General features: G+C 43.6%; 1 protein-coding gene across 1 annotated transcript in view; it reads right to left on the bottom strand.

The window, feature by feature from the left end:
- The window catches only part of LOC144686219 (contactin-associated protein-like 5), a 738,881-nt gene that overhangs the window by 114,344 nt on the left and 599,559 nt on the right, over positions 1-24,978 (bottom strand). Inside the window, exon 21 of the mRNA XM_078551310.1 lies at positions 17,718-17,851. Coding sequence (XP_078407436.1) covers positions 17,718-17,851 — 134 coding nt within the window. The remainder of the gene's footprint in view (positions 1-17,717; positions 17,852-24,978) is intronic.

The raw sequence follows: 24,978 nt of genomic DNA, 5'->3' as shown, positions 1-24,978 counted from the left end.
TCGCTGCCCGTCCAACCTTACGGTTGGCAGGCGGGCGAATAGGCCAGGCGGCCTTCGCATTTTTTAGGAAACCTCATCCACGGACGGGATGAGGTTTCCAGCGGCAATTTTTAAAAAAATTTAAACTTCATCTTTAATATGGTCCCTGCTCATGTAACTGAGTCATATTTTTTGGGGGGCAGGTTTCCGTTCTTTTGAACATTTTTATTTTTGATTGTAAAATTCTGCAGCTCCCCTGAGGCAGCTCGGGGCCTTCAGGGAGCTTCCAGCGAGTGGCTCCCCCCTGCGTACGTGCAGACTTTAGCACCCCCGCGCTCCTCCCGCCCCCCCAATCCAGGAGCGCTGAGGTACCCAGCACGTGTTTCACTGGCTGGCTGCCCGTTAATCGGCCAGGACCAGCGTGAAATCGCGGTCTGGGCCCCGATCGTGGGCGGCGGTCCATCTCACGCCCGCTGCCGGCCCGGCCCACCACGTCTGCCCGACCAAGGGGAAATCCTGCCCCTAGCTTTGGATGAACGGGAATGCCCTCCAGTTAACTATTGGAAGGACCAATGCCGCTCGCTTCAGTACCTGCTACAAACCCTCTTCAGCCCTCGTCTTAAAAAACACTTTGACTGCTTTTACTGCGCCTGATTGGAGGATGTTGGTATTTTGGGAATACCTCTGGGGAGTACAGCATTTTATGATATCTGATGCCACTCGTCCTTGTGTACACGCATGCTAATTTATGCCTTTTTTGATGATTGCTAATTCTGAAGAGGGGCTGGCGCATCACTGCGCATCATTACTGTATCATCAAGCCTCAGCAAAGCAAATACCCCAGCCAGTGTGTCACTCGAACATGTTGCAGCGAGCAGATAACTAGCCACTCCAGAGACTGAGAATGTTTCCGATAAGAGGAGAGTGCAGACAGAATACAGGTGCTTATAGGCACGACCGCTGTAACTATAGTAAAATTGTACAGTGCTGACGGCTGCAGGTAGTGTCATTAGCACAGGCACCCTCAGGACATGGCGAATCAAGGCAGGAGAAATGTTAAGTTCCCAGTACCAGCACCTACACTAATTAAACTGGAGCCACTGTTCTCATTATTTAAACATGACAGTGACAAAGCCATCATGGGGAAGCTTTTAGCTAACAGCTTCCAGGGACGTTTTCAGATCTGTGTCAAAGGCCCGGGGGCCTCCACAGTCGTCAGGAATGTAACAGCAGCTAGAAAAAAGCAGGACAAGGTACTGTACTTAAAGGATGCAGTATGAGCAGCATTGCACGGCTTCTTAATGCCCTCTTCAATACCTGATCTATCAAGATACATCGTGACATTGTCTGCGTTCCTTTGCCTTATGGAACACTTCTCTTATCTACAAGGCAAATCTATTAAAAGGCAGCCCAGTGTAATGCAGGTTGTAAAATCAGGCTGGCTGCCCTCAATAAGCACATACAAAGGCACACAGTCTTCCTACTGTTTTTCAAACATGGATAACTCATCTCCCTATCGAAGAACTCTTTCCTCTGATACTTGACATTTGCTTATCCAAACCTTTAGTGTGCGTGAGAGGTCTGATGCCGTTGATTTACACGTTTCAATTTAGCATATATTATTCCAGTGTGTGAATTAGTCAAAGTTCTCCACAGAATAATGGATAACTGGTTTAATGCCATCTTCTCTGAGCATTTAGCAATCCTGTCTACCCGTTGTCAGCAAGGAAAATTGCAATATTTGACATCATCAGATCATTATCATCTGACTTGACTATTCTCACCCATTTTAAGGTGGGCCATTCTACCATCACTGTGGTACTGATGGCACTGAGGTTGGTGGAAATCAGCGTGCTGATTTAAATTCCCACCCCTGCTCATCTGACTAAATATGAGTTTTTGTTGCTGCTATTGCTAAACTGGACTTTGTAACCCTGGTGTCATATTTGACCTTGAGATGAGCTCTGACCACATATCTGGGCCATCACTAACACCGCCTATTTCCACCTCTGTAACATTGCCTGACTCCACCTCTGCCTCAGTGCATCTGCTGCTGAAACCCTCATCATTGCCTTTGTTGCCTCTAGACTTGACTATTTCAATACATACCTGGCTGGCCTCCCATGTTCTACTCTCCATAAACTTGAGGTAATGCAAAACTCTGCTGCCCATGTCCTCACTCGCATCAATTCCGATTCACCCATCATTCCTGTTCTTGGTGACCTACGCTGGCTCCATCCAGGTCAAGCAATGTCCTGATTTAACAATTCTCATCCTTATTTTCAAACGCGTCCATGGCCCTATCTCTGTAATCCCCAGGCCTACAACCTTATGAGATAACTACGCTCATCTATTTTGAGCCTCTTGAACATCCTAATTTTAATGGCTCCACCAATGGCGGCCCTGTCTTCAGCCATCTAGGCCCTAAGCTCTGTAACTCTCTCCGTGATGCATCTCTCTGCCTCTCTGTCTCTCTTTCCTCCTTGAACGCGCTGCTTAAAATATATCTCATCAACCTTTTGGCCATCTCCCTTACTGTCACCTTATGTGGCTGTGTGTCAATTTTTTCTTCATAACTCTCCTTTGAAGTATATTGAAATTTTTGTTATGTTGAAAATCAGACAGCAACAGGTGGGAAACCTGAGCTCCAGTACTGGCGTGAAACCCTCCCAGGTAAATTGTAACATGGGCATTTGCGAAGTAAATCTCCCTCTGCTCTAGGCCCGATTCCTTTAGCGCTCCGCTGTCTGGCAGACGTGTCTTCAGCTGCCTTGACCCCAAGCTCTGGAATTCCCTTCCTGAGACTTTCTGTTTCTCCATCCCTCTCCTCATTCCTTAAACCCTACCTCTTTGACCAAGTTTTAGGTCCTGTGTTCTAACATCACCTGTTGCTCAGTGTACAATATTCTCTGCTAATGCACCTGGGAAGTAGTCTTGGGACATTTTACTACGTGGACGATGCTATAATAATTCAAGTTCTTGTCGTTGGTGTTCTACCAACTTCCAATCTCAACCTCTGCTTTTCAAATATTCCACTTTTGAAACATGCTTTAACGGAGATTGTCAAACTAATACCAGACTGCATGCAATTGGAATTTTGTTCTACTTGGTGAGGAATGCAGTGCTCTTGACGTATCATTAGAAACTGGACTGATAATATTCACACTCATTTCAAGTAGGTTCCATGAAGCCAGCCCAGGTCTGAATTCAAACCCAGGTGCAATTTAAAGACCAATATTCTCACCCATTAACTAGAGCCATGACAAAGGAATACACCTCCATCTAGTGGTGGGTTCTGTTACTGCATGATAGCATCATGAAAAGCCATGTCGGGGGACTTTTCCTCACTGTGGGCTATTTATTTAGGACGTGCTGAGGCCAGTGTCCCTGCTCTGAAATGGCTGACAGAACAGGAAATGCAGTACAGCAGAGATATTTGAATTACTGCAATTGCCTGAAGGAGCAATTGAGAAGTCCAATGGCAAAGTTATAGCTGAGTCTCGGAATCAGGCCAGCTGATGTTTTATCAGATGTCAGGTGTATCCCTGAAGTTTCTTCTCTCTAAGATATGAATAAGGAGGGGAACTCCCTTTGGAATTGAAGAAAGGAGGATGACTAAGAATGTGATGTCGGTATTTTGCACTGTGGAAGGAGGTGGCAGTGGCCGTCAGTGTCACCTACAGCACCTTATACATGTAGAAAGAGATTCAATGATCTCAAGTAGAAAGCTAAGGTGACAGAACACAGCAGTACCCAGTCAAATCTTAAAAAAAAATGTAAGGAGCATATTTCATATTTACAGACACTGTGGCCTCTCAGTGTTAAGCACCATATGAAATTTACCAGGAACATTCACAGAGTGACACAAACTGTTACAAGCTCAAATATTACAGTCTTTCCTGTCTGGTGTCTTTATTGAACTGAGCTGTAATGGCTGCCTGCAGGGTGTCCCTCATGGCAGAGGGCACATGACAATAGCAAGCCAAATAGGGCATGTAGAACTGACTGCATTTCAAAACCCAAACATCCCTCTTTTCAGAATGAACAAAAGGCACAAATCCACCCCCCACCCCTTTTCCTAACAGATAAGAGGCAAATTTGCATGCATTATCATGTGTAACTGTGAGTTACCCAAGTTACCCACTATACACCTACTGTTCAAATGTATTAACAGACTAGTTTATTATTCTAGTCAGTCTCTGAACCTGCATTGCATACATAGTTGTTAAATCATGCAAGTTTTTTGATGGTACACGTGTGCGTTGTCATTGGCTGTTCATCAAGGTGATGTTCCCTCTCCGGGGAATGTGTTCCTGTGGCACTTGCTGTTGCTGTGGCCCTTGTTCCTGTTGTTGCATTTCCATTGTTGGTACTGGTGGACCTCTGGGAGTGATGGTCTTACTGTACTCTGTGCAGCAGCTAAAATCCCACCTTCCTGATCCACCACCTGCAGTGAAAGAACAGCTCCTCTAGTTGTTCTCATATGCCTGCGGCTATACCAATATCTTTATTTTTCACTTCCACCGCGTACGATCGAGGTGATAATTTCTCTACACATGTCCCCAGCTGGTGCATGGGCTGACTCATGTTGAGAGTGTTGAAGATGTGTGCCCTGACTGGATCTCCAATGCTCAACTCTGGCAATGGTTTGGCAGACTTGTCAAAATGAAAATTGGGGCTTTCTGCCATTTTACCTTGATTTTTTTGACTCACACATGTTACCACTCCTGGTTTCAGTAGCTTTTTTGCTATTAGAAAAGCAGTTTGGGTGCAACGTGACATTGGTCTTTGGACTGGGCGTGCCTTCAGTCGGCTGTTTCTCCACTTGCAGTTTGCCTTGTATATGTCTGTGCCAGATTTGCTTGATTTCTTGATGACTCCTTTAGCAATTTTCATTGCCGCCTCAGCCTTTCCATTCAACTGGGGATAGTGTGGAGACGATATGTAATGTTGAATTTCCCAATTCTTTGTGAAGTCGTTGAGTTCTGCACTCATGACCTGAGGACCATTGTCACCTGTCACAAGGTCCATAATGCCATAATGGCTGAGGTGTGCTTTCAGGCATTCTGCTATCTCTCCTGTCATTGTTGAAGTCAGCTTTTTTTTAATATTCATTTATGGGATGTGGGCTTCGCTGGCTGGGCCAGCATTTATTGCCCATCTCTAGTTGCCCTTGAGAAGGTGGTGGTGAGCTGCCTTCTAGAACCGCTGTAGTCCATGTGGCATAGGCACATCCCCAGTACTGTTAGGAAGGGAATTCCAGGATTTTGACCCAGCGACAGTGAAGGAACAGCGATGCATTTCCAAATCAGGATGGTGAGTGACTTGGAGGGGAATTCCCAGGTGGTGGTGTTCACCTCCCAGTCGTCAGAATAGTAGTCTACAGTGACACAATAATCTGTTCCTGCTATACTGAAGAGGTTTACTCCCAGCTTCATCCATGGTCTGCCTGGGTTGACATGCATCATCAACGGCTGTCTAGCTTGTTTAGTTTGGTACTCGTTATAATCACCGCACTGGCTGATGTGGTCTTTACTTTTATTGCTTGTGTTTAGCCAGTAGAGCACTCCTCTTTCCTTTCTCAGACTCAATTCAATTCCTTGATGGCATTCTTAATGCACTTCAGGGTCTCTCTCATCTCCTTAATGATGATGACTCTTATTTCTTTTGCACAAGATGCCATGTTGGACTGTCACTTGTCTTGGGCTGACTCTTTTTCACCTTGAGCCCTAATGTTGAATACATGCTGCTTATAAGTTACATTCACTTGGGGTTCAAAGCGTACCTTCAAGGCATTCAAAACCTCTGTCATCCATTCCCTCTGTTTGTTGGATAGATATTGAGTGGAATACAATTTGCAGCAGTCTCTCCTTAGCTGTGTTAAAAGTGTTGCTATTTGTATCAGCTCTGGCTTGTTATTTAAATTTGTTGCAATCTCATAGTTTTGCCATTACAAGTGGTAAAACTGCCAGTTCTGCCACATATCACCTTTCACCTTGACAGGAGCGGGGGGAGGAAAATTTACAGCCATTTTATCTCACCCATTGTTTTACTTGCAGCCTTTAGTTGGTGGTTACTTTTCCTTGTCCTTTTTTCAGCAGTTTTTCAGTAGGCTTAAACACTTTGTTCCTTTTTTAGTAGCTCTGGCTTATCTGCAGCTTTTCCAGTCCCCAAAACTTAATCTCAGCTCCACTTCTGACATCATGACAAAAATTACCATCTTTCTAGCCTGGTGTCTTTATTGAACTGAACTGTAAAATGAAGGCAATTGGGTATGGGCAATAAATGCTGGCCTGGCCAGCGATGCCCACATCCAGTGAATGAAAACAAAAATGCCCTTTAACTTCTTCATGCTCTGCAGATTGCTCTTCTGACAGGCTAGTGTACACATCCATAGCTGTACCTATCAGGACATGTTGTAACATTAATGTCCAAGCATCCTTTGGCCACTTGAAGCCCACAGCTATATTTTCAAATGAGGTGAAATCTATTTCAACTCGATCCTCTGTAAATTTAGGCACTAAACGAAGATTTTTAGTTAAATCAAAATCCTCAGTGGAATCAAAATCACCCTCTGAACTACTATCCCACCTTTGTTTCTTTAATCTAAACTTTTCTTCAGCCAGTTCATGCTGTCTGAGTTCTTTCTCTCTTTAAACCTCTCTTTCTCTTTGCTTATATCATTCCTCCTCTGCTAACTTCTCTCTCTGTAGTTCAAGTTTTCACATTTCCATTTCTCTTCCGTTTTCTTTCTCCTCTTTTGCCAGTTCAAGCCTTTTCATTTCCATTTCTTTTGCTCTTTATTTTTCCTCCAGTTCAAGTTTTTTCATCTCTTTTTCTCTTTCAAGTTCAAGCTCCTGCTTTTCTCCATCTCTATTTCTCTCACTCCTAACAGAATCCTTACTGACGCTGGCTGCGAGACACCAAGTTCAGGATTCTCTCCTTTTAATTCTAAATGCTGGGTAATTACTTCAATCATATCATCCTTACGAAATATTTCTACCTTCAATTTATCTGCTAACTCTCTTAGTATAGTCGAAGTCAATGAATGTAAATAATCTATTATTACATTTTCTATTCCTAGAGAAGTTTTTGCAACAGTCAAAGCCATTTTGGAGTTCCAACCAAATGAGGTGTAATATATTTCACAGCCAATCCTGTTCCAATGCCCAGTGCATCCACTTACCCATTTTTTAAAAGATACACAGGTCTGACTTAAAACTCAAGGAGCCCCCGCTTTGGCACGATCCCAGCTGATGTTAATGCTGGAGAAGCCAGGTCCGAGAGTCAAGTCTGGCTTGATAATGCCTAACTTTTATTTCTTTTTTAGAAACCATGGAGGTAAGCTTCCGAGCAAATTCACACGAGTCTGCTGATGAACTTTTAACATAAAGAATAAAATATTTATTAAACAAGAAAAATGAACTATATTACACCAGGCAAAAAGATTGGAAAGAACTCAACACATGCACAAGAAAATGATGCAAATATTCATTATCCCTTCGCCCCAGCTATATCTTTATATTATATATTCAGAAAGTTAAAACAATTTACCATATCTATCCTATAATCTAATATTCAGGGCAATACATGTGAACCAACTGGTGAACTGTGGTCAGACACACCAGAGTCCAAAGTAAATAACAGATGCGACCAAAGCAGATTCTATAGATTTCTATTCAACCCACCCAGGTGAGCCAACTGGTCACACTGAAACTCTATCTTTCCTACGAGGGTTTCCAATTTCCATATTTGAAGAACTCGCCTTGGAATTCTCTCCAAATGTCACTCCTACTCGTTTCAACGAGGATCCACGTCCAGTGTTTCAGTCTCACCTTCTGAGATTCCTTTCCTCTGGATCTCGGCGTACACTCAAGCTTCACCTTCCAAGCACAATTTCAGATCTTCGGCCAAGCAAAGCAACACCGCTCCAAAGGGCGCCTTTGCCCTTGCAGCATGGAGTCACCAATCTTCAGCTGTCCTCTCAGATCTTCAGGGCTTCTCTCGAGGACACAATGTGCTTCAAGCTTGCTCCCCGCAGCTCTCTCTCTCTTTCATTCAGAGCCTGTTGCTCTATTCCTTTCTGTCAACTTTACTCAACAGCATCTGTTTCTGATCTCTGTCCTTGTCCCTTACCTGGGGCTGTCTCCTGGGACCTCGTTCTGTCTCATTCACTTGTTTGGGATCTTTGTCTTGTTTTGGGGCCTTCACCCTGTCCCTGTCCTATGTCCTGCTCCCTGGGACACACTCCCTGCAATGGTGCTCCTCTTCAGGTCACTTGACCTGCAGTTTTGTGCTGTTTCACTTTTGTTTTTCTTTTTCTTCTGTGCAGGGTTGGTTCCCGGCTTAAAGAATGTAAAAGGAAAGACTAACTGCGCATGTGCAGCCCTTTCCCAGCTGGTACCTGCATGCCAACAATGCACTGCATAAATGCGGCCATCTTCCTAAAGGCCCGAGGCCTGCTGGAAACTGTAGTTCTAGGCCTTCGAACTCCCGATCTCCGACTGCTGATAAAGCTAAGTATTGGAGTTCCTCACAAGTGGTAATACTCTCACCTCTGGGTCAGCGGGTTATGGATTCTAGCCCCAAACTTGAGACTTGAGAACAGAATCTAAGCTGACACTCCAGATCAGTACCGGGCATTGGGAGAGTGCTACATTGTCGGAGGTACATTCTTTCAGATGAGACTTTAAACCAAGGAACTGTCCCCCATCTCAGGTGGGCACGAAAGGTCCCATGGCATTATTTCAAAGAAGAGCAAGAGAATTCTGGCCCATAATAATCTGTCAACTGACACTACTTAAACAGATTACAGGTCATTATCACATCGCTGTTTGTGGGGTCTTGCTGGGTATAATTGCTTGCCACTTTCCTACATTACAAGAGTGACTACTTTTCAATTGATTGTAAAGCACTGTGGTAATTTCTGATGTCACGGAAAGTGCAATACAAATGCAAGCCTTTTGTTTCTTTGCCTGAGAACATCGACACAAAGAATAAACATCTAAGAAAATGGGGTTCTTGAACTTTGTATAATAGTGAAAGGTCAGTGAATAGCACTTGTGTCGTTCAAAGGTGGAGAGTACAAAGCAGACTTTATGAGTACAGAAATACCACCAATTTTAGATTCAAAACACATTAGAAACTTCAGTTCATAAAGCGTTAAAGCCTCAAATGTGGCTCAAATGAAATGTAAGGATAATGGCCTGCTGACGTGTCTGAAGGATTAGGATCGCTCCTAGATGGACTACTGAGGAAGAAGCTCAACTATTACAGCATGTCATCAAAAAGATACCTTCCTCACTAAGAACTAAACTCAACATAGGATTTAATTGCACGAAAGCGATGAAAATATAAAACGAATGAAACAATTGACTGGGCTGACTCATTTGTTATTATACACGCTGGCATGTTCTGAGAAATCTTAGCAAAATCATAAAGGGGTAGTTTTTAAATCAGCTCTCAAGTGAGGGAATTTTAGTTCAGCCTGAAAATTCAGATCTTTTCACTATATCAGCATCCTTTCCTCCTACTCTTGTGAGCCATTCATAGGGGTGTTCCTGATATGAAATAAATGAGGAACATAGAATAAGGAAGAGGCTATTTAGATCCTTGAGCCTGTTCTGCCATTCAGTGAGATTGTGGCTGATCTGTGACCGAACTGCATTTACCCTTATCCTCATTAACACCTTTGGATAATGAAAATCTCTCAATCAAAAATTTTAAATTAACAATTGGTTCCAGAAAAGGTACCAGTGGCAAGAACTATAAAGATTAAAACTTTAAAACTTTTGGGGACAAAAGTATCTACAGAAAGAGAACAAAAATAAACGAGGTGTCACCTAAACACAGGTTCTTACTGGCACTTGCAACTCTTGATGTATGTCCATTGGTGAAAATTGGAAGAGATTGGGCTACATGTGTCTCCAGACCCACAGCAATGTAGCCCAAACTTCTAAAGACAAGTGGAAACAATGGGACTTACAAATCAAAAGGGATAAAATATATTTTAAAAAAGACGGAAGGCTGTGTGAGGTATGGCTGTGTGAGATCTGGAAAGATGACTGCATGAAACAGACTTGGAGAAAAAGCCTCTAGCCACCCTGAAGAAGTCTGCTATTCCAGTAACCAAAGTTGTGTCAAAAGCCTTTGGAAGTCTATTGTCCAGTGTGGCAAAATTGCTGGATGACTTTTTAAGTTTTAAATCTATTTGGACTGTTGTCTTAAAGGGGGTGTGTAGTTAGGAGTTTGGTTAAGTAGGAAATTTTGGAACTGTTGTAACAGTGTAACTGTAATCTTGTCTGTGTTTAAGTTTGTTCTTCTTTTGTTAAAGAATGTTTTAATTTAATCTTTAAAATCTCTAAAAGTGGTAGTGAACTCATCACTTCCGACTTCAGTGCACAAGCCTTCTCATAATAAATACAAATTGCAAAATCACTGTGATAACGTAGCCAAGTTTCTCTTGTGGATTTGGTCAGCCTGGCAAATACCACCTGCCGTATCATAACAGTTTGAATGTTAAATATCAGGAGCAAAAAGGCAGAATATTGAATGTTATTAACATCAATATAGATGAGAAAAAGAAAGGGCAGAATTTAAGGACCCATCCACCAACCGGAAAACCGGCGGCAAACCCACCTCAGCCATTTGTTGGAGGCCTGATGGGAATTAATTCCAGTCAGGCAACTACCTGTACCTGCTTGCTATCGGGCTTCCCAGTTCCTGTGAGGGTAATGTCCTCAGAAATCCTGGTGCGGGACAGATGCCCAACCTCTGAGAGTTGTTAGCCAATAAGAGGCCAGCAGCTCTCCAGTACTGGCAATGTGAGTAGGGCAGGTTTGCTGGTGCCAGACATATGCATGACCCTGGTGTCAGAAGCCGGGACAGATAGCAGAACTTGCAGCTTGTGGGTTTTGTGACTGACCTCCTTTGCTAGCATCGTGGCCTTTTGGTTGCAATTCAGAAGGCCTCAGACTGCTTTACTCCAGGCCCAAGGCCAAACATTCTAATTTGGGAAGTCTCAAGGAAACCATCCAGCAACATACTCAGGGGGGAGAGCTGATGGAATGAGTCACTGCACTTTTTTCCCTTCTTTGATTCACCAGTGGAATGAGCATTCACCAGGTGCCTCATAGAGGAAAATCCATCCGCGCTGATTTGAACTTGCATAGTCAGCTATCTTAAAATCCATTTAATTTGATAAAAGATGTGAGGTAATCCATACAAAATAACATTAGAAAGACATTTAAGTATTCCATCATGATGCAAAGATTTACTTGTTGCCAGTCTTAGTGATAACTTTACATGTTTAGCCATCCTACTGTTCATTTGCATGATTATTGCCTGTACAGATCTGTTTAAATGATGCCTCTCCCCAGAATTGTATCCTTTCCTACAAAGCTTAGCACCCCCACAAATAAAGTTAGGCATTCTATTCACAATACCCATGTCAAGATCATTAATAAATATTGTGGTAGGAATAATAGCCCCAGACCAGAGCTTCACGAGACTTTGCTGATCTTAGCTATCCTATAATAGAGCTATTACCATTGATAAGTACTCTCTGGTTGCTATTATCTACCCCATCATTATCAGTTTACAGCTTCCTACTTAGTCTCATGAGTTCTACTTTGATTTCTGGCATGGGATCTCATAAAAAGCTTTCCAAAAGTTGAGATTTACAAGACCAATTATATTACCATTATTGTTTAAAACTCTTACATCCTCAAAGATTTCCAAGAAATTTGTTTGACATGTCCTGCTTGCATAAACCCGTAATGCTTTGAATTTATTAGCATAATTCTCATTAAATCTGAAATACTTTCATTCCTTAATAATTGTAGTACCCATTTTAGATATCAGGCTAACAAGACTATAATTACAAGGAACATGGCCCTCACCTTTTCAAACCTGAAGTAACATTAGTTAGTTTTCAGCCATCTGCTGCCGTCTGTGTTCAACAAGCCATGAAGGTTATGCCCAATGCTCCTTATTTTTATCTTCATTCCTTCGGAGTACTCCTGAATGAATATTTTGGCTGTTCAACGTCTCAAAAAAGTATAATTACCTCATTGTACCTTAAGGTCCTAGGGCTATTTGAACCAACCATTCGATCTCATCAGCTGAAGTCAATGGTTTACAAATGTTTCTGGGTCAGAGACCACCTGTAAACATTGACATGCCTCCAGAAGCATAATTCCACAGTTGTTCAAAGGGAAAGCTGAGCTAACATTCTACCACATACTTTTATTTGTACACAACAATAACTTGCACTTATATAGCACAATGTAATAAAATGCGCCCCCAGCAGGAACTTCAGAGGAACATTATAATGCAACCTTTGACACTGAGCCTCATAAGAAGATATTAGGTTGGATGACCAAAAGCTTGGTCAAAGAGGTAGACTTTAAGGGGTATTGTTATGATCTTGGTCAAGACCAGTAATGTTTTAGAAAGAAAGAATATGAAATCCCAAATAGTTACTGAAAGAATGAAGCCTCAAGATTCCACGGTTTAAAAGAAAAGAATTTTTTGGAAGGGTGGAATTTTCCACTCCTGCCCGCCACCGGGATCATCTAGTCCCACCGAAAGTCGATGGACTTTTGGCTGGGCCACCGAATCTCCCGCAGCGAATCTTGCCACGATAGGGCCAGAAAATCCCAGCCTAAAGAGTCAAACAAAGTGACCACTAAATACTACCTTGGGTAACCACCTATGCTCTAAAAGGATCAACATAAATTAAATTGTGGTCAGTTATAAACCATCAATTACACGTTGAATGGCAGACACAACTGAGGCAGATCTTGCAAATAGGCTCAGCTGTCTGCTTCATATATGTCATCAATCGCATTCACAAAGCCCTTCAAAACTCTGCCTTCCTCACGAACAATTTCAGCTGTTCTTCCATGACTTAGCCTGATTCCCAGCTGACAGCAGTGTACGACCTACCTAAGTACCAGGGGCACGGTCTTCACCAAAAATGGCACACATCTGCAGAACCTCCGCAACTCTGCTGATGATGGTCTGGATGGCGTAGATCAGCCAAAGCTATCTTCAAGTAATAGATAAAGCTGCAGCAACTGCATGTTTGCCTATTCTAAGCTTCTGGATCTAGCCTCTGTCTTCTTCAACCAGCCTGCACTGCACCACTGGAATCATCATCAGAGCTCTGATGGCTCTGTGTCCTTTGTATGGAATCAAACCGGATGGACCAACCGGCACCGACCTAGACACCAGAAATGACAACATCAAACTCAGCCCTGTCGACCATGAAAAGTCCTCCTTACGAGCATCTGGGGGTTTGTGCCAAAATTGGGAGAGCTGTCTCCCAGGCTAGTCAAGCAACAGTCTCACAAAATCATACCTTACAGACAATGTCCCAGACACCAACATCACCATCCTGGGGTATATCTAGGACAGGCCCAGCAGAGGTGGCAGCACAATGGTATAGAGCCGGGCGGGAGTTGCCCTGGGAGTACTCAACATTGACTCCGGACCCCATGATGTCTCATGGCATCAAGTCAAACATGGGAAAGGAAACTTCCTGCTGATTACCATGTACCCCTCTGCCTCAGCTGATGAATCAGTACTCCTGAGGAGCACTGAGGGTAGCAAGGGTGCAGAGTGTACTCTGGGTAGGGGACTTCAATCTCCATCTCCAAGAGTGGCTTGGTACTGACCAAGCTGGCCAAGTCCTAAAGGACATAGCTGCTAGGCTGGGTCTGCGGTAGATGGTGAGGGAATCAACAAGAGGGAAAAATACATGTGACCTCATCCTCAGCAGCAGATGCATCTGTCCTTGGCAGGACGGATAGGAGTGAGTACCGCACAGTCCTTGTGGAGTTGAAGTCCTGTCTTCACATTGAAGGTACCCGCCAACATGTTGTGTAGCACTACCACTGTGCTAAATGGGATAGATTTCGAACAGATCTAGCAACTCAAGACTGGGCCATGAGGTGCTGTGGGCCATCAGCAGCAGCAGAAATGTCCTCAATCATAATCTGTAACCTCATGGACCGGCATATCCCCCTCTCTACCATTACCAGGAAACTAGGGGATCAACCCTGGTTCAATGAAGGGTCAGGAGGGCATACTCAGAGCAGCACCAGGAATACCTAAAAATGAGGTGTCAACCTGGTGAAGCTACAACACAGGACTACTTGCATGCCAAACAGCATCAACAGCAAGTGATAGAGAGAGCTAAGTGATTCCACAACCAACGGATCAGATCTATGATCTGCAATCCTGCCACATCCAATCCTGAATGGTGGTGGACAAATAAACAACTTGGTGTGACTTGGAGGGGAACCTTTAGGTGGTAGTGTTCCCATCTATCTGCTGCCCTTGTCCTTTTAGATGGTAGTGGTCATGGGTTTGGAAGATGCTGTCGAAGGACAGGACAAATGTTACTTAAATGTTCCAGGACATCACTGCAGGCATTCTTCAGATAATGTCCAAGGCCAAACCATCTTTAGCTGCTTCATTAATGACCTTCCTTCCATCATAAGGTCAGGAGTGGGGATGTTGGCTGAGGATTGCACAATGTTCAGCACCATTCATGACTCCTCAGACACTGAAGCAGTCCATGCCCAAATGCAGCAAGACCTGGGCAATGTCCAGGTTTGGGCTGACAAGTGGCAAGTAACATTTGTGCCACACAATGTCCAGGCAGTGATCATCTCCAGTAAGAGGCAATCTAACTGTTGCCCCTTGACATTCAGTGGCATTACCATTGCTGAATCCCCCACTATCAACAACCTCGGGGTTATCATTGACCAGAAACTGAACTGGACTAGTCATACAAATACTGTGGCTACTAGAGCAGGTCAGAGGCTAGGAATCCTGTGGCGAGTAACTCACCCCCTGACTCTCCAAAGACTGTCCACCATCTACAAAGCACATGTCAGGAGTGTGATGGAATACTCCGCAGTTGCCTGGATGAGTGCAGCTCCAACAACACTCAAGAAGCTTGACATCATCCAGGATAAAACAGCCCGTTTGGTTGGCATCCCATCCACAAACATTCATTCTGTCCATCACCGACGCACAGTGGCAGCAGTGTGTACCTCCTACAAGATGAACTGCAGGAACTCACCAAGGCTCCTTCGACAGCACCTTCCAAACACATGACCATTACCATCTAAAAGGACAAGGGCAGCAGATAGATGGGAACACCACCACCTAAAAGTTCCCCTCCAAGTCACTCACCATCCTGTCTTGGAAATATATCACCGTTCCATCACTGTCGCTGGGTCAAAATCCTAGAACTCCCATCCTAACAGCACAGTGGATGTACCCAAGCCACATGGACTGCTGTAGTTTAAGAAGGCAGCTCAGCACCACCTTTGCAATGGCATTTAGGATGGGCACTAAATCCTGACCTAGCCAGCAATGCCCACATCACAAGAATGAATAAAACAATCCACATATACATACATATATATATATACATGTGGTTTCAACTAGCTTCAGTCTCCCCTGCAGCTTTGGTTTCCAATCTCAGTTTAAGTTTTAATTTCCTTAGAAACTGGGAGGGTCATTTTTTTTTCTCAGTTTCCCTTCTTGGTTTCCCTTTTCAATAGGGTCTGTCTCAAAAAATACAAGCTTTGGAGCCATGGTATCTTAAAGGAGGAAGGGGAAGTAGTGGGGCGGAGAGGTTTAAGAAAGTTTGGGGCTCAGGCAGCTCAAGGAACAGCCGTCAAAGGTGGAGTAATTAAAATTGTGGGTATACAGCTAAAGAAATTAGTTCACCAACTAAAGTACAGAAAAATATTGAAATATTGGCCAGGATTTCGCCCTCAGCGGGCAGGCTTGGCGAGGGCAAGCGGGAGTGGTCGGGAAGCTGACCGCCGCCCGCGATCAAGACGCGACCACGATGTCAGTGTGAAATGCGCACTGCAACACTCAGCACTACCTGTTCGGGGAGGTGGGGGGAGGGCAGACTTCACGCATACGGGCAGGTGCATGCTGGAAAATCTCCCTGAGGCACAGCGCTGCCTCAGGGAGCTGAAGATTTAAAAATTTAAAATAAGGAATTTTAAAATGTTAAAAAAGCATGTCCCCTCATGTGGCTCTGCCCCATGAGCAGGGACATGTTATGAATGAAAAATTTAAACATTTTTATTTGATTTTTATTTGCTGTTGGAAGCTTCATCCAGCCCGTGGATGAGGTTTCCCAAAAGATCCAAAGGCCGCTTGGCCTTTTCGCCTGCCCGCCAACCATAAGGCTGGACGGGCAGCGAAACATTGAACTTAATTATTACTTTAATGGCCTTAATCGGCCTTTTAATTGTCGGCGGGTGTGCTGCCAACTCCAGCGTGCACCCGCCACCTGAAATATTGTGCGAGTGTGCGATGACGTCGGGACGCTCGCCGGAAGTCATGCTTATTCGGGTCGGACGCATGCCCGCCCGACGAGCAAAAAAATTCTGGCCATTGAGACAATTACACAGAAAGTTGATGACCATATGGTTGCCCTCGTAGATAACTAGAGGATGGAGTCCTTGGTTTGAACACCTGACTTCTAAACCCTAATAAGTGTTGCTTCTATTCATTATAACTGACACTGAGCATCCCAATTAAAATGAATCATAGCACCTACTGGATAGTATTCTGCCTTTAATAATTCACACTCGTCTTTGAGCTGTACGCGCAACACCCAATTAGATCATGTCTAAACCATTAATTAACCGACTTCAGAAACGGAACAATTAGGCTTTGCATTATACGAGAGCCAAGACATATCGATCGTTTGATGAATTATTAAGCATCCCTTTCCCCAATGAGTTTCATGCCAGACTCTGTTCATGGTGCTATTCAATCATGTGACTTTCTTACTCCGGGCTCCTCAGAAATTCATCAGTGGGTCTCTGAACCCGCACTATGCAAAATTAGTATTGGAGCTGCTCAAACCATCATCCCCCTCAAACCTAAAAGGATCATTTGTTTCTGATCATTCTCTGCACAGTTACTATAAAGTTTTCGTCGTGCTTATAATGAATCTCAGAAAACTCTAACTTATCTAATTCTACATACAATGGATGCTTATCGTGACATGAAGAGCAATCTCACACCACTCACACAGATCAGGGATCTAACCTGAGCTCCTTTTTGTCTGTGCTGTTCAGAGATGGTGGCTTTCGCTCCAAGCTTTCAGGGGAGTCTGCTTTTGTCTTTTTTTTAAAGTTATGTAGCATGGCTGCAGGGTGCAAGAAGCTAAAGGCAGCTGTCACGATGATAAAAATCTCGCCAAGCCAATCTTGGTTGTTGCTGAGAGCACAAAGGCTTTGTGAGATTGAATGTTTGGGTACAAAGAGGTAAACCAGGAGCCTTCCTGCAGTCTAATCATTACCTAGAACATTTTCCAACAGCTCTGGATCAGCAGGCACTGGTTAATTCTATTTTTGAAGTTCTGATCACAAGGGCTAGAGCACCTGGCGACCACACTGCCTAAGAGAAATTTCGACTGCTGGAAAGAAAGAAGGAAGAAAGCAAATAGAAGGATTTTTATTTCCACGATGCCTTCATAATGCCACTACATCCCAAAGCACAAATTCTGTGCGTATAATTACTTTGAATGCGCTAACCCAAGTTTACTCAAGATTATCATGCAGCCAGACCCTGAGGATCTGGAGTTTGCGTAGCTGACAAACTTAACATCCAAATTATGTACATAACCACCAATGCCTATGGAATCAAGTGCTCTTTTAAAAAGTGCACTACTTAATGCTGCGTATTACCTGAATGTAGATGTCCTTCCCTTCTCGATCGATTTTGACACTGTGAAGTTGGCCGTTCGCCCAGTTTCTGGTATCAATGCTCAAGAAAACAGGATCTTTATCACCGTCCAGTTTGTACCTTATTTGAAAGCTCCCTGGAAGGAAAGAGTTGATTGATTTCAATTGAAGAGATACAATCTGGTTAACAGGATAAGCATAGGTCAAAATTCAAATACCGAACCAGGTTCTGTATTCAAGAAAAGATAATTATGTAAACCAAACACGTATTCAGGTATATAAAAAAAATCATGTATACAGCCTGCTTACTATTACACTAAAAAAAAATGTCATCTCTAATACTGTGCGATAGATTTTTTTTATTAGTCATACGTTTTCATTTGTCATCTTAATGTGCTTTTTATTTTCTATATAAATGATATTTTGCACGAATAAACCACCATTCAATATTAATGTATTGGAAAGTACACTGCTCAACTGCCTCCGCACATTTATTGTGCCTTAGATAACAAAATAAAGCCTGCAGTAATTGTGTGAGAGGTGACCAAACTCTCATGGAAAGGGACACTCTAGCATGGGGTGGGGTCCATCAGAGCGGGTGCTACCAGGGATGTGAGACCTGGGGTGGGGGGGCTGGAGGGGGGGGGGTGGTGTGCGAGGGAGGGTTGCCATGGCTGTGAGCTGGAGTGGGGTGGATAGGGGAGGTGCTACCAGTACTGAGAGCTGGGGTGGGGTGTGGGGTGGGGGGGGTGGGGGTTTGCCAGGGCTGTGAGAGCTGGCAGTGTTTGGGTGGGAGAGGGCGGTGCCAGGTCTGTGAGCTAGAGAGGGGTGGGATAGGAGGAAGGCTGGGAGGGGAGGTTGCAAGGGCTGCGAGAGTGGGGGAAATGGCAGGGTGTGGGTGTGCCAGGGCTGTGAGAATGGGGAAAAAAGGAGAACAGGTACTGTGCATGCACTGGACGTAGAGGATCGAAAAGCAGCATCCTGACAGCATTTGACCCAGGACACAGGACAGTGGCCTCAAATACAGGACAGTCCCATAAAAAAATGGGATGGTTGGTGGCCCTGATTGTACATAATAGATAACACCCTTTTCACTTGTCTTAAAAAGGCAAAAGTAGGATCAGTGGGAGCACTTCAAGGCAGAATAATGCTTTCAACTATTTTCCAAATGATTGGTGGAGAGTAGTGCAGCACAAAACCCAGCATAGTCCAAGTTTGGCCACCAGGAGTGTGTTAAGGAAGATATAAATCAAGGCTGCCTGAGAGTTGGTATTCCCTTTTAGGAAACAGCACACAAATACAAAGAAGTAAAATGGATTTATGTTTATTCTTGCACCCACTTTCTCTGTCCCATCGTAGTAATATGCATCTGTACAATTAATAGTATCTTACACGGTTCACTGTGATTGGAAATTGGAGATGTGATTATGTTACCAAATAGACACTCTCAGAAATAGTTCCATTGGACTAAACCTTGCTGGAAAAATAACATCATTATTAATGCTCACATTGGCTAGCAGGTTCAGGGGATGGGGAGATACTCTCTGAGTTACGAATTTCTAGAACATGTTGGTCGATTTACACCATTCAGTCTTTTCCCTTGCGCAAATGACACTTCACCGTTAGTCTTCCCGTTATGTTTATGAGCTTGCTAGGTTTGCTTATTAATTGCCCATTAAACCTCCCACAGAATTAATACTCCAAATTCCCTTTTAAAGGTGTGATATTTGTTAATACAATACCAATAAATCTCTCTTTGGTCCAGAAAGGGGGCAATTTAAGCTGCTGAGTCTCATTCCTGCATGTAGTAAATTGTTATTAGATATTTTTGTTATGGCAGGCGGATGGTAAATGCCAAGCTGCTCAAATCCCAGAGGGAAACCTGAAACAGCTACCACAACTATTTGCAATTTGTATTTATTCAGAGATGCGGGTGTTTAATTCAGTAAAAAAAGGCTACTGAGGCTTAGAGGGTTTCTACAAAACTAAATTTAACATTTATTAATATAAATGTTAAACACATACATAGGTCTAGAAATTACTACTATGATAACTCCTAGCTGTCCTAATTAATCTAACTCCCAGTTACACCAACATTAAGGCAACATTAAAAACACTTGGATTTTAAAAGACCCAGGCAAAGTAACACAATACCCTAACAGTTGAATTCAAAGTGAGTTTTCTTAACTGGAGTTCTTGCAAACAACAGTTTGGGCATAGAGGGTGGAGGCTTTTCACAGTCATTAGATCTTAGAATGCCTTCCCTTGCATTCAGCCTTCTCTCCTTTATACAAAGTTTCCCCTTTGAATGCAAATTCCCATTGTTTCACTATATCTTTGGACTTTACCTCTTTAAAGATAAAAATCTATCATAGTACCAATTTGACCAGTAATCTTTGGAAAAAATAAACACACTGGGCAGAATATTGCCATCGGCATGCAGGGGCGGGCCCAACACGGTGACAGGTAAAATGATGCACGATGACGTTGGGCGTGCATCCCGACATCGTCGCGTGTTATTTTGTTCAGCAGGCGCGTGCCAGACGCAGCTGCGCTCCCGCCGGACTATCAATGGCCTATTAAGGCCATTAAAAGTGTAATTTAACTTGTTAACAATGCTGCCCGTCCAGCCTTAAGGTGGGTGGGCAGGCGAAGAGCCCAAGCGGCCGTTGCGTTTTTCAGGAAACCTCATCCATGGCGGGATGAGGTTTCCTGAAGCTTTTATAAAATAATTTTTAAAATTTTCCACACTTCACAAACATGTCCCAGCTCATGTGACACTGTCACATGATGAGACATGTTTAAATAATTATTTTACGTTATTTATGAAAAAGTTTTATTATCTACTGAATTTCCCTGAGGCAGCTCCGTGAGGCCCCGACTCCCCCTCCTCCACTCGCCCGCTGAGTGTTACCGGCCGCGCGTTATGCTGGGCGGGCCTTAAATTGGCCCGCCTGCGTAAAATGGCGGCGCGCAGCTGATCACGGGCAGAGATCGGCTCTGCGCCCACCCCTGCCCGCCCCCACCTGCTCCTGCACATCCCGCCCGCCTGCCATAGGAAAAATTCTCTCCACTGTTTCTTAACTCCTCCTGGCTAAGTGAAACATTTCGTCCCCTCTTTTGAATTCAAGCTAGTCTGGTTTATTTAAAAATGCAAATGTTCCCTTCACACCTCACATTCTAAAACCTCACCCATGTTTACCTACTTAACATTTCAAACCTAGTTTCTACATCACAGCCTCCAGATCAGCTGTCCCTAGTTCAATTAAGTTGCACACACACACGCACACACACACACAGGCCCATAGACACAGGCCCTATTATTAAGCTATAATAAAATCCAAATAACATTATGGAAATTATTATATCTTCCTGACATTTTAAAATTGTTAAATGAGCATTTGTTAGATTTTTGATCTTCAAAGGAGCTAAAGGTTATGGGGGGACAGGCAGGAGAGTGGAGTTTAGGCCACAATCAAATTAGCCATGATCTTATTGAATGGTGGAGCAAGATCAATGGGCTGAAATGCCTACTCCTGCTCCTATTTCTTACGATCTTATTAGCAACAATTTCAAGGCTATTTTTATTCAATTCAGAGTGTTTCAAATTCTTCATATGGTTAAGAAATGTACCTACGAGTGGAATATGTGGCAGCCATCAAACAGATTGGCAAAGATACGAACATATGGTCACATCAACGATGCGAGGCCCAGGAATGCAACTAACCTCATGATAAAATGTTCAACTGGAGAGGGTGCATCAACCAAACATCCTGTGAGGCAACTGGTGACTGACACCACTTGCTGTCAGCAACTTAACATAAAAATCGCAGGACAAAAGTAAGAAGCAGGTTATTTAGCATTTGAATCACGTTGCTTTTACTTATTGGTCAAGATGTGCGCTTTCTGGCTCTTTGAAAGTAGGCAACACCTGAAGCAACTCAAATTATTGAAATATTAATTGGTACTTTGGAAAGTTAAGGCTTCAATAAAAAGTGATTTGTGTAAAGCTGAATACTTATTATTTTCTCTCTAGGATTTAAGAATTTTGTATGAACTGAACGACACAGAGCGCTATAATTCATTTCATTTTCGCAAAGTATGAAGTTTAAATGGCATAATTGGGAAGATTCTGCCCTTGAGCTATCAGGCCACGTTTAGAATATCAGTACTATGATTGAGGGCAGAACTGATACTTTGGCAATTACACAGCAACAGGAGAAGAGAGAGATAGGGATGGGGAGAATAGTATTGTTGACGAATCATGTGCTATCAGCTGTGGCCAGAACGCCCATCTCTGAGTCAGAAGGTTGTGGTTTTAAGTCTCACTCCAGAGGCATGAGCACAAAATCTAAGCTGGCACTACCTAAGCTGGCACTCCAAGTGCAGTGTTGAGGGACTACTGTGGAGATGGTGTTCTTTGGATGAGACAGTAAACCCAGTCACGTGGATTAAAAATTCCCATGGATTTTGAAGAAGAGCAAGGATGTTCTCCGTGGTGTCCTAGTTAATAATCTTCCTGAAAACAACCTCACTAAAAACAGATTATTTGCTCATTATCACATTGCTGTTTATGGGAACATGCTGTGCACAAATTGGCTGTCATGTTTCCTACATTACAACAGTGACTGCAATTCAAAAGTACTTCATTGGGTGTAAAGAGGTTTGGGACATTCTGAGATCGTGAAAGGCATTGTATAAATGCCAGTTTTTCTTTTCTTTCTAACATCTGATTTAAGAAGCCAACCCAGTTTGGAGTTGGACATATTTCAAGCGGACTTGAGTCACTGGAGTCATGAAATTGGTGCTTTCTGACCTCCTTCCGCATCCCAGTCCTGTTCAAGCATAGGCTGTCCAGCTTGTCGAGGTCCCACATTCCCCAGGTGAAGTGATGTCCAGTTGTTCCGCCACCCAGTCTAATTCCATTTCCCTTCTCCCTTTCCAAACCCTTTACTATTTCTCTTTTTCAAACAGCTATTTAATTCCCTCTGAAAATAATTAATAGACCATGTTTCAACAACACTTGGCAGCAGAAAATTCTACATTCTGCACACCTTCAGCACAAATCTTTTTAATCTAACCACCTTTGGATAAAAAGGGAAGAGAGCATTCATCAGCAGAAGAATTGCCTTCATGGCCCCATATCATTGAAAATCAATGATGTCTCCACACTTCTTTTATTCCAAAGATACATAAAATGGCAGCCTGCTGTGAGGACTTCATGAATCTGACTCAATTCCTTTGAATTTATCAACCATTCTGAAAAGCTGCTGTCTGCATACCTACCATTACAGCAGAAGGACATGATGTACAGTGCTCTAAGTACTGCTTTTGGGCAGTCTCCTTCCTGGAGCAAGGCAAAAAACAATTCACAAAGCTTTAGCGGTTCAATTGCTTTAACGGAGGGTGGAGGTTAGGAAAAGTGCTCATTCAGAGACAAATCAATTGATAACAACTTAGCACATGGTTTAAGCTGATGATGTGTGGTGTGTTAGCATCGTTTAGTTGTAAACATCTTAGCTTATTTTGCTCACCAGCAGCACCTTATTCAATAATGTTGCCAAGCCACCAGAAAGGACTTTTTACCAAACAAAATCACTTTGGTGCTGCTACTAAACACATTGGTAGGCCAGCTCGATTATATATTTTGCGCCAACGAATAGAAGTTTTGACCTCAGAGGCTGGGTTTTTAATAGCCGCCAGGGCCAGGATTCAGATCGCCAATGCGTAGCGACAAATAGCCTCACCAGCCAAAAAGTGCTGGTTCCCCAGATCCGCCCCATTTTCAGGCCATTTTTGCAGAGGGAGGACAGGGGAAGGTGGCCGGTCTACCCAACAGTTAATTGAGAGATGCTTGAGGCCAGTTAAAGGAGGCCGATTGGGATTTTCCAGTCGGCCTCCAGTTTTCCTGCAGGCGAGAGGGGCCAGGTTAGCTGTGCCTGGAGGCTATCTCCAACAGCGAAGCGGGGACGGACAGGCCCCAGGCAGGAGCAGCCACAGGCCATCCTGTAGAGAGACCCCCCACCCCCCCGCAACCCCCGCAACAGCCTTGCTGCAAAAGCCATTTTTAAATTTAAGATTTCAAAAAACTGGAGAGAAGGCACTTCCCTGAATTACTTACCCTCTATTGCAGCTTGCTGCTGCTTTCATAAGACCATAAGACATAGGAGCAGAAATTAGGCCATTCGGCCCATCAAGTCTGCTCTGCCATTCAATCATGGTTGATAAGTTTCTCATCCCCATTCTCCCGCCTTCTCCCCGTAACCTTTGATCCCCTTACCAATCAAGAACCTATCTATCTCGGTCTTAAATACACTCAATGACCTGGCCTCCACAGCTTCTGTGGCAATGAATTCCATAGATTCACCACTCCCTGGCTAAAGAAGTTTCTCCTCACCTCTGTTCTAAAAGGTCTTCCCTTTACTCTGAGGCTTTGCCCTCGGGTCCTAGTCTCTCCTACTAATGGAAACATCTTCCCCATGTCCACTCTATCCAGGCCTTTCAGTATTCTGTAAGTTTCAATCAGATCCCCCCTCCTCCTTCTAAACTCCATCGACTATAGACCCAGAGTCCTCAAACGTTCCTCATATGTTAAGCCTTTCATTCCTGGGATCGTTCTCGTGAACCTCTTCTGGACCCTCTCCAGGGCCAGCACGGCTGGAAGGTCTCTGATGGGCCCTCCAACTTCAAGAGCCTACCCATAATCCTCAGTTGGATGGCAAGCCCATCTCCAAATCTATTAAGGGGGGCACTCACTGGGCGGAGCTCAGGACCCAGAAACAATCCCAGCCTTTAATTCCAGAGAGAAAATCCTGACACAAGTTATTTCAAGCTGCAGCGTCAACTAATTGCAAAAGTCGCCCAGATTAATAAACGGTGAAAAGCCATCTCATCCAATAGTGGGATATAAATTCACCTTGGATTGCCGTGCCAAAAACCTGTTTGCAAATCAGCCACCCATCTTACACCCTGCCCAATCTTCTTTTCAAGGAAGCCAATTAACCTGAAAAAGAAATCTTACAAGAATGTTGAAATGTTTTTTTGTTGCACGTTTCTTCAAGTCTACGCTCTAATATTCTCTTCAGAAAGCACAGAAATTAATTTTCTCAAATATATTAAAATGGTGTGTTAACTTATTGTTTTCAACAAGTCATTTTAATGACTGGATGCAGAAGGTTGTGAGCCTACCCAGCAGGGAGCATCTGAATATACAGAAATTCTGGCCTAAAATTATTGTTAACAATAATATTGGGTTAGCATATTA

The sequence above is a fragment of the Cetorhinus maximus genome, chromosome 11 (assembly GCF_964194155.1).
Source record: "Cetorhinus maximus chromosome 11, sCetMax3.hap1.1, whole genome shotgun sequence".
Classification (NCBI taxonomy): domain Eukaryota; kingdom Metazoa; phylum Chordata; class Chondrichthyes; order Lamniformes; family Cetorhinidae; genus Cetorhinus; species Cetorhinus maximus.
Note: the sequence above shows the minus strand (reverse complement) of the source record. Positions and strands in the feature narration are given on the sequence as shown.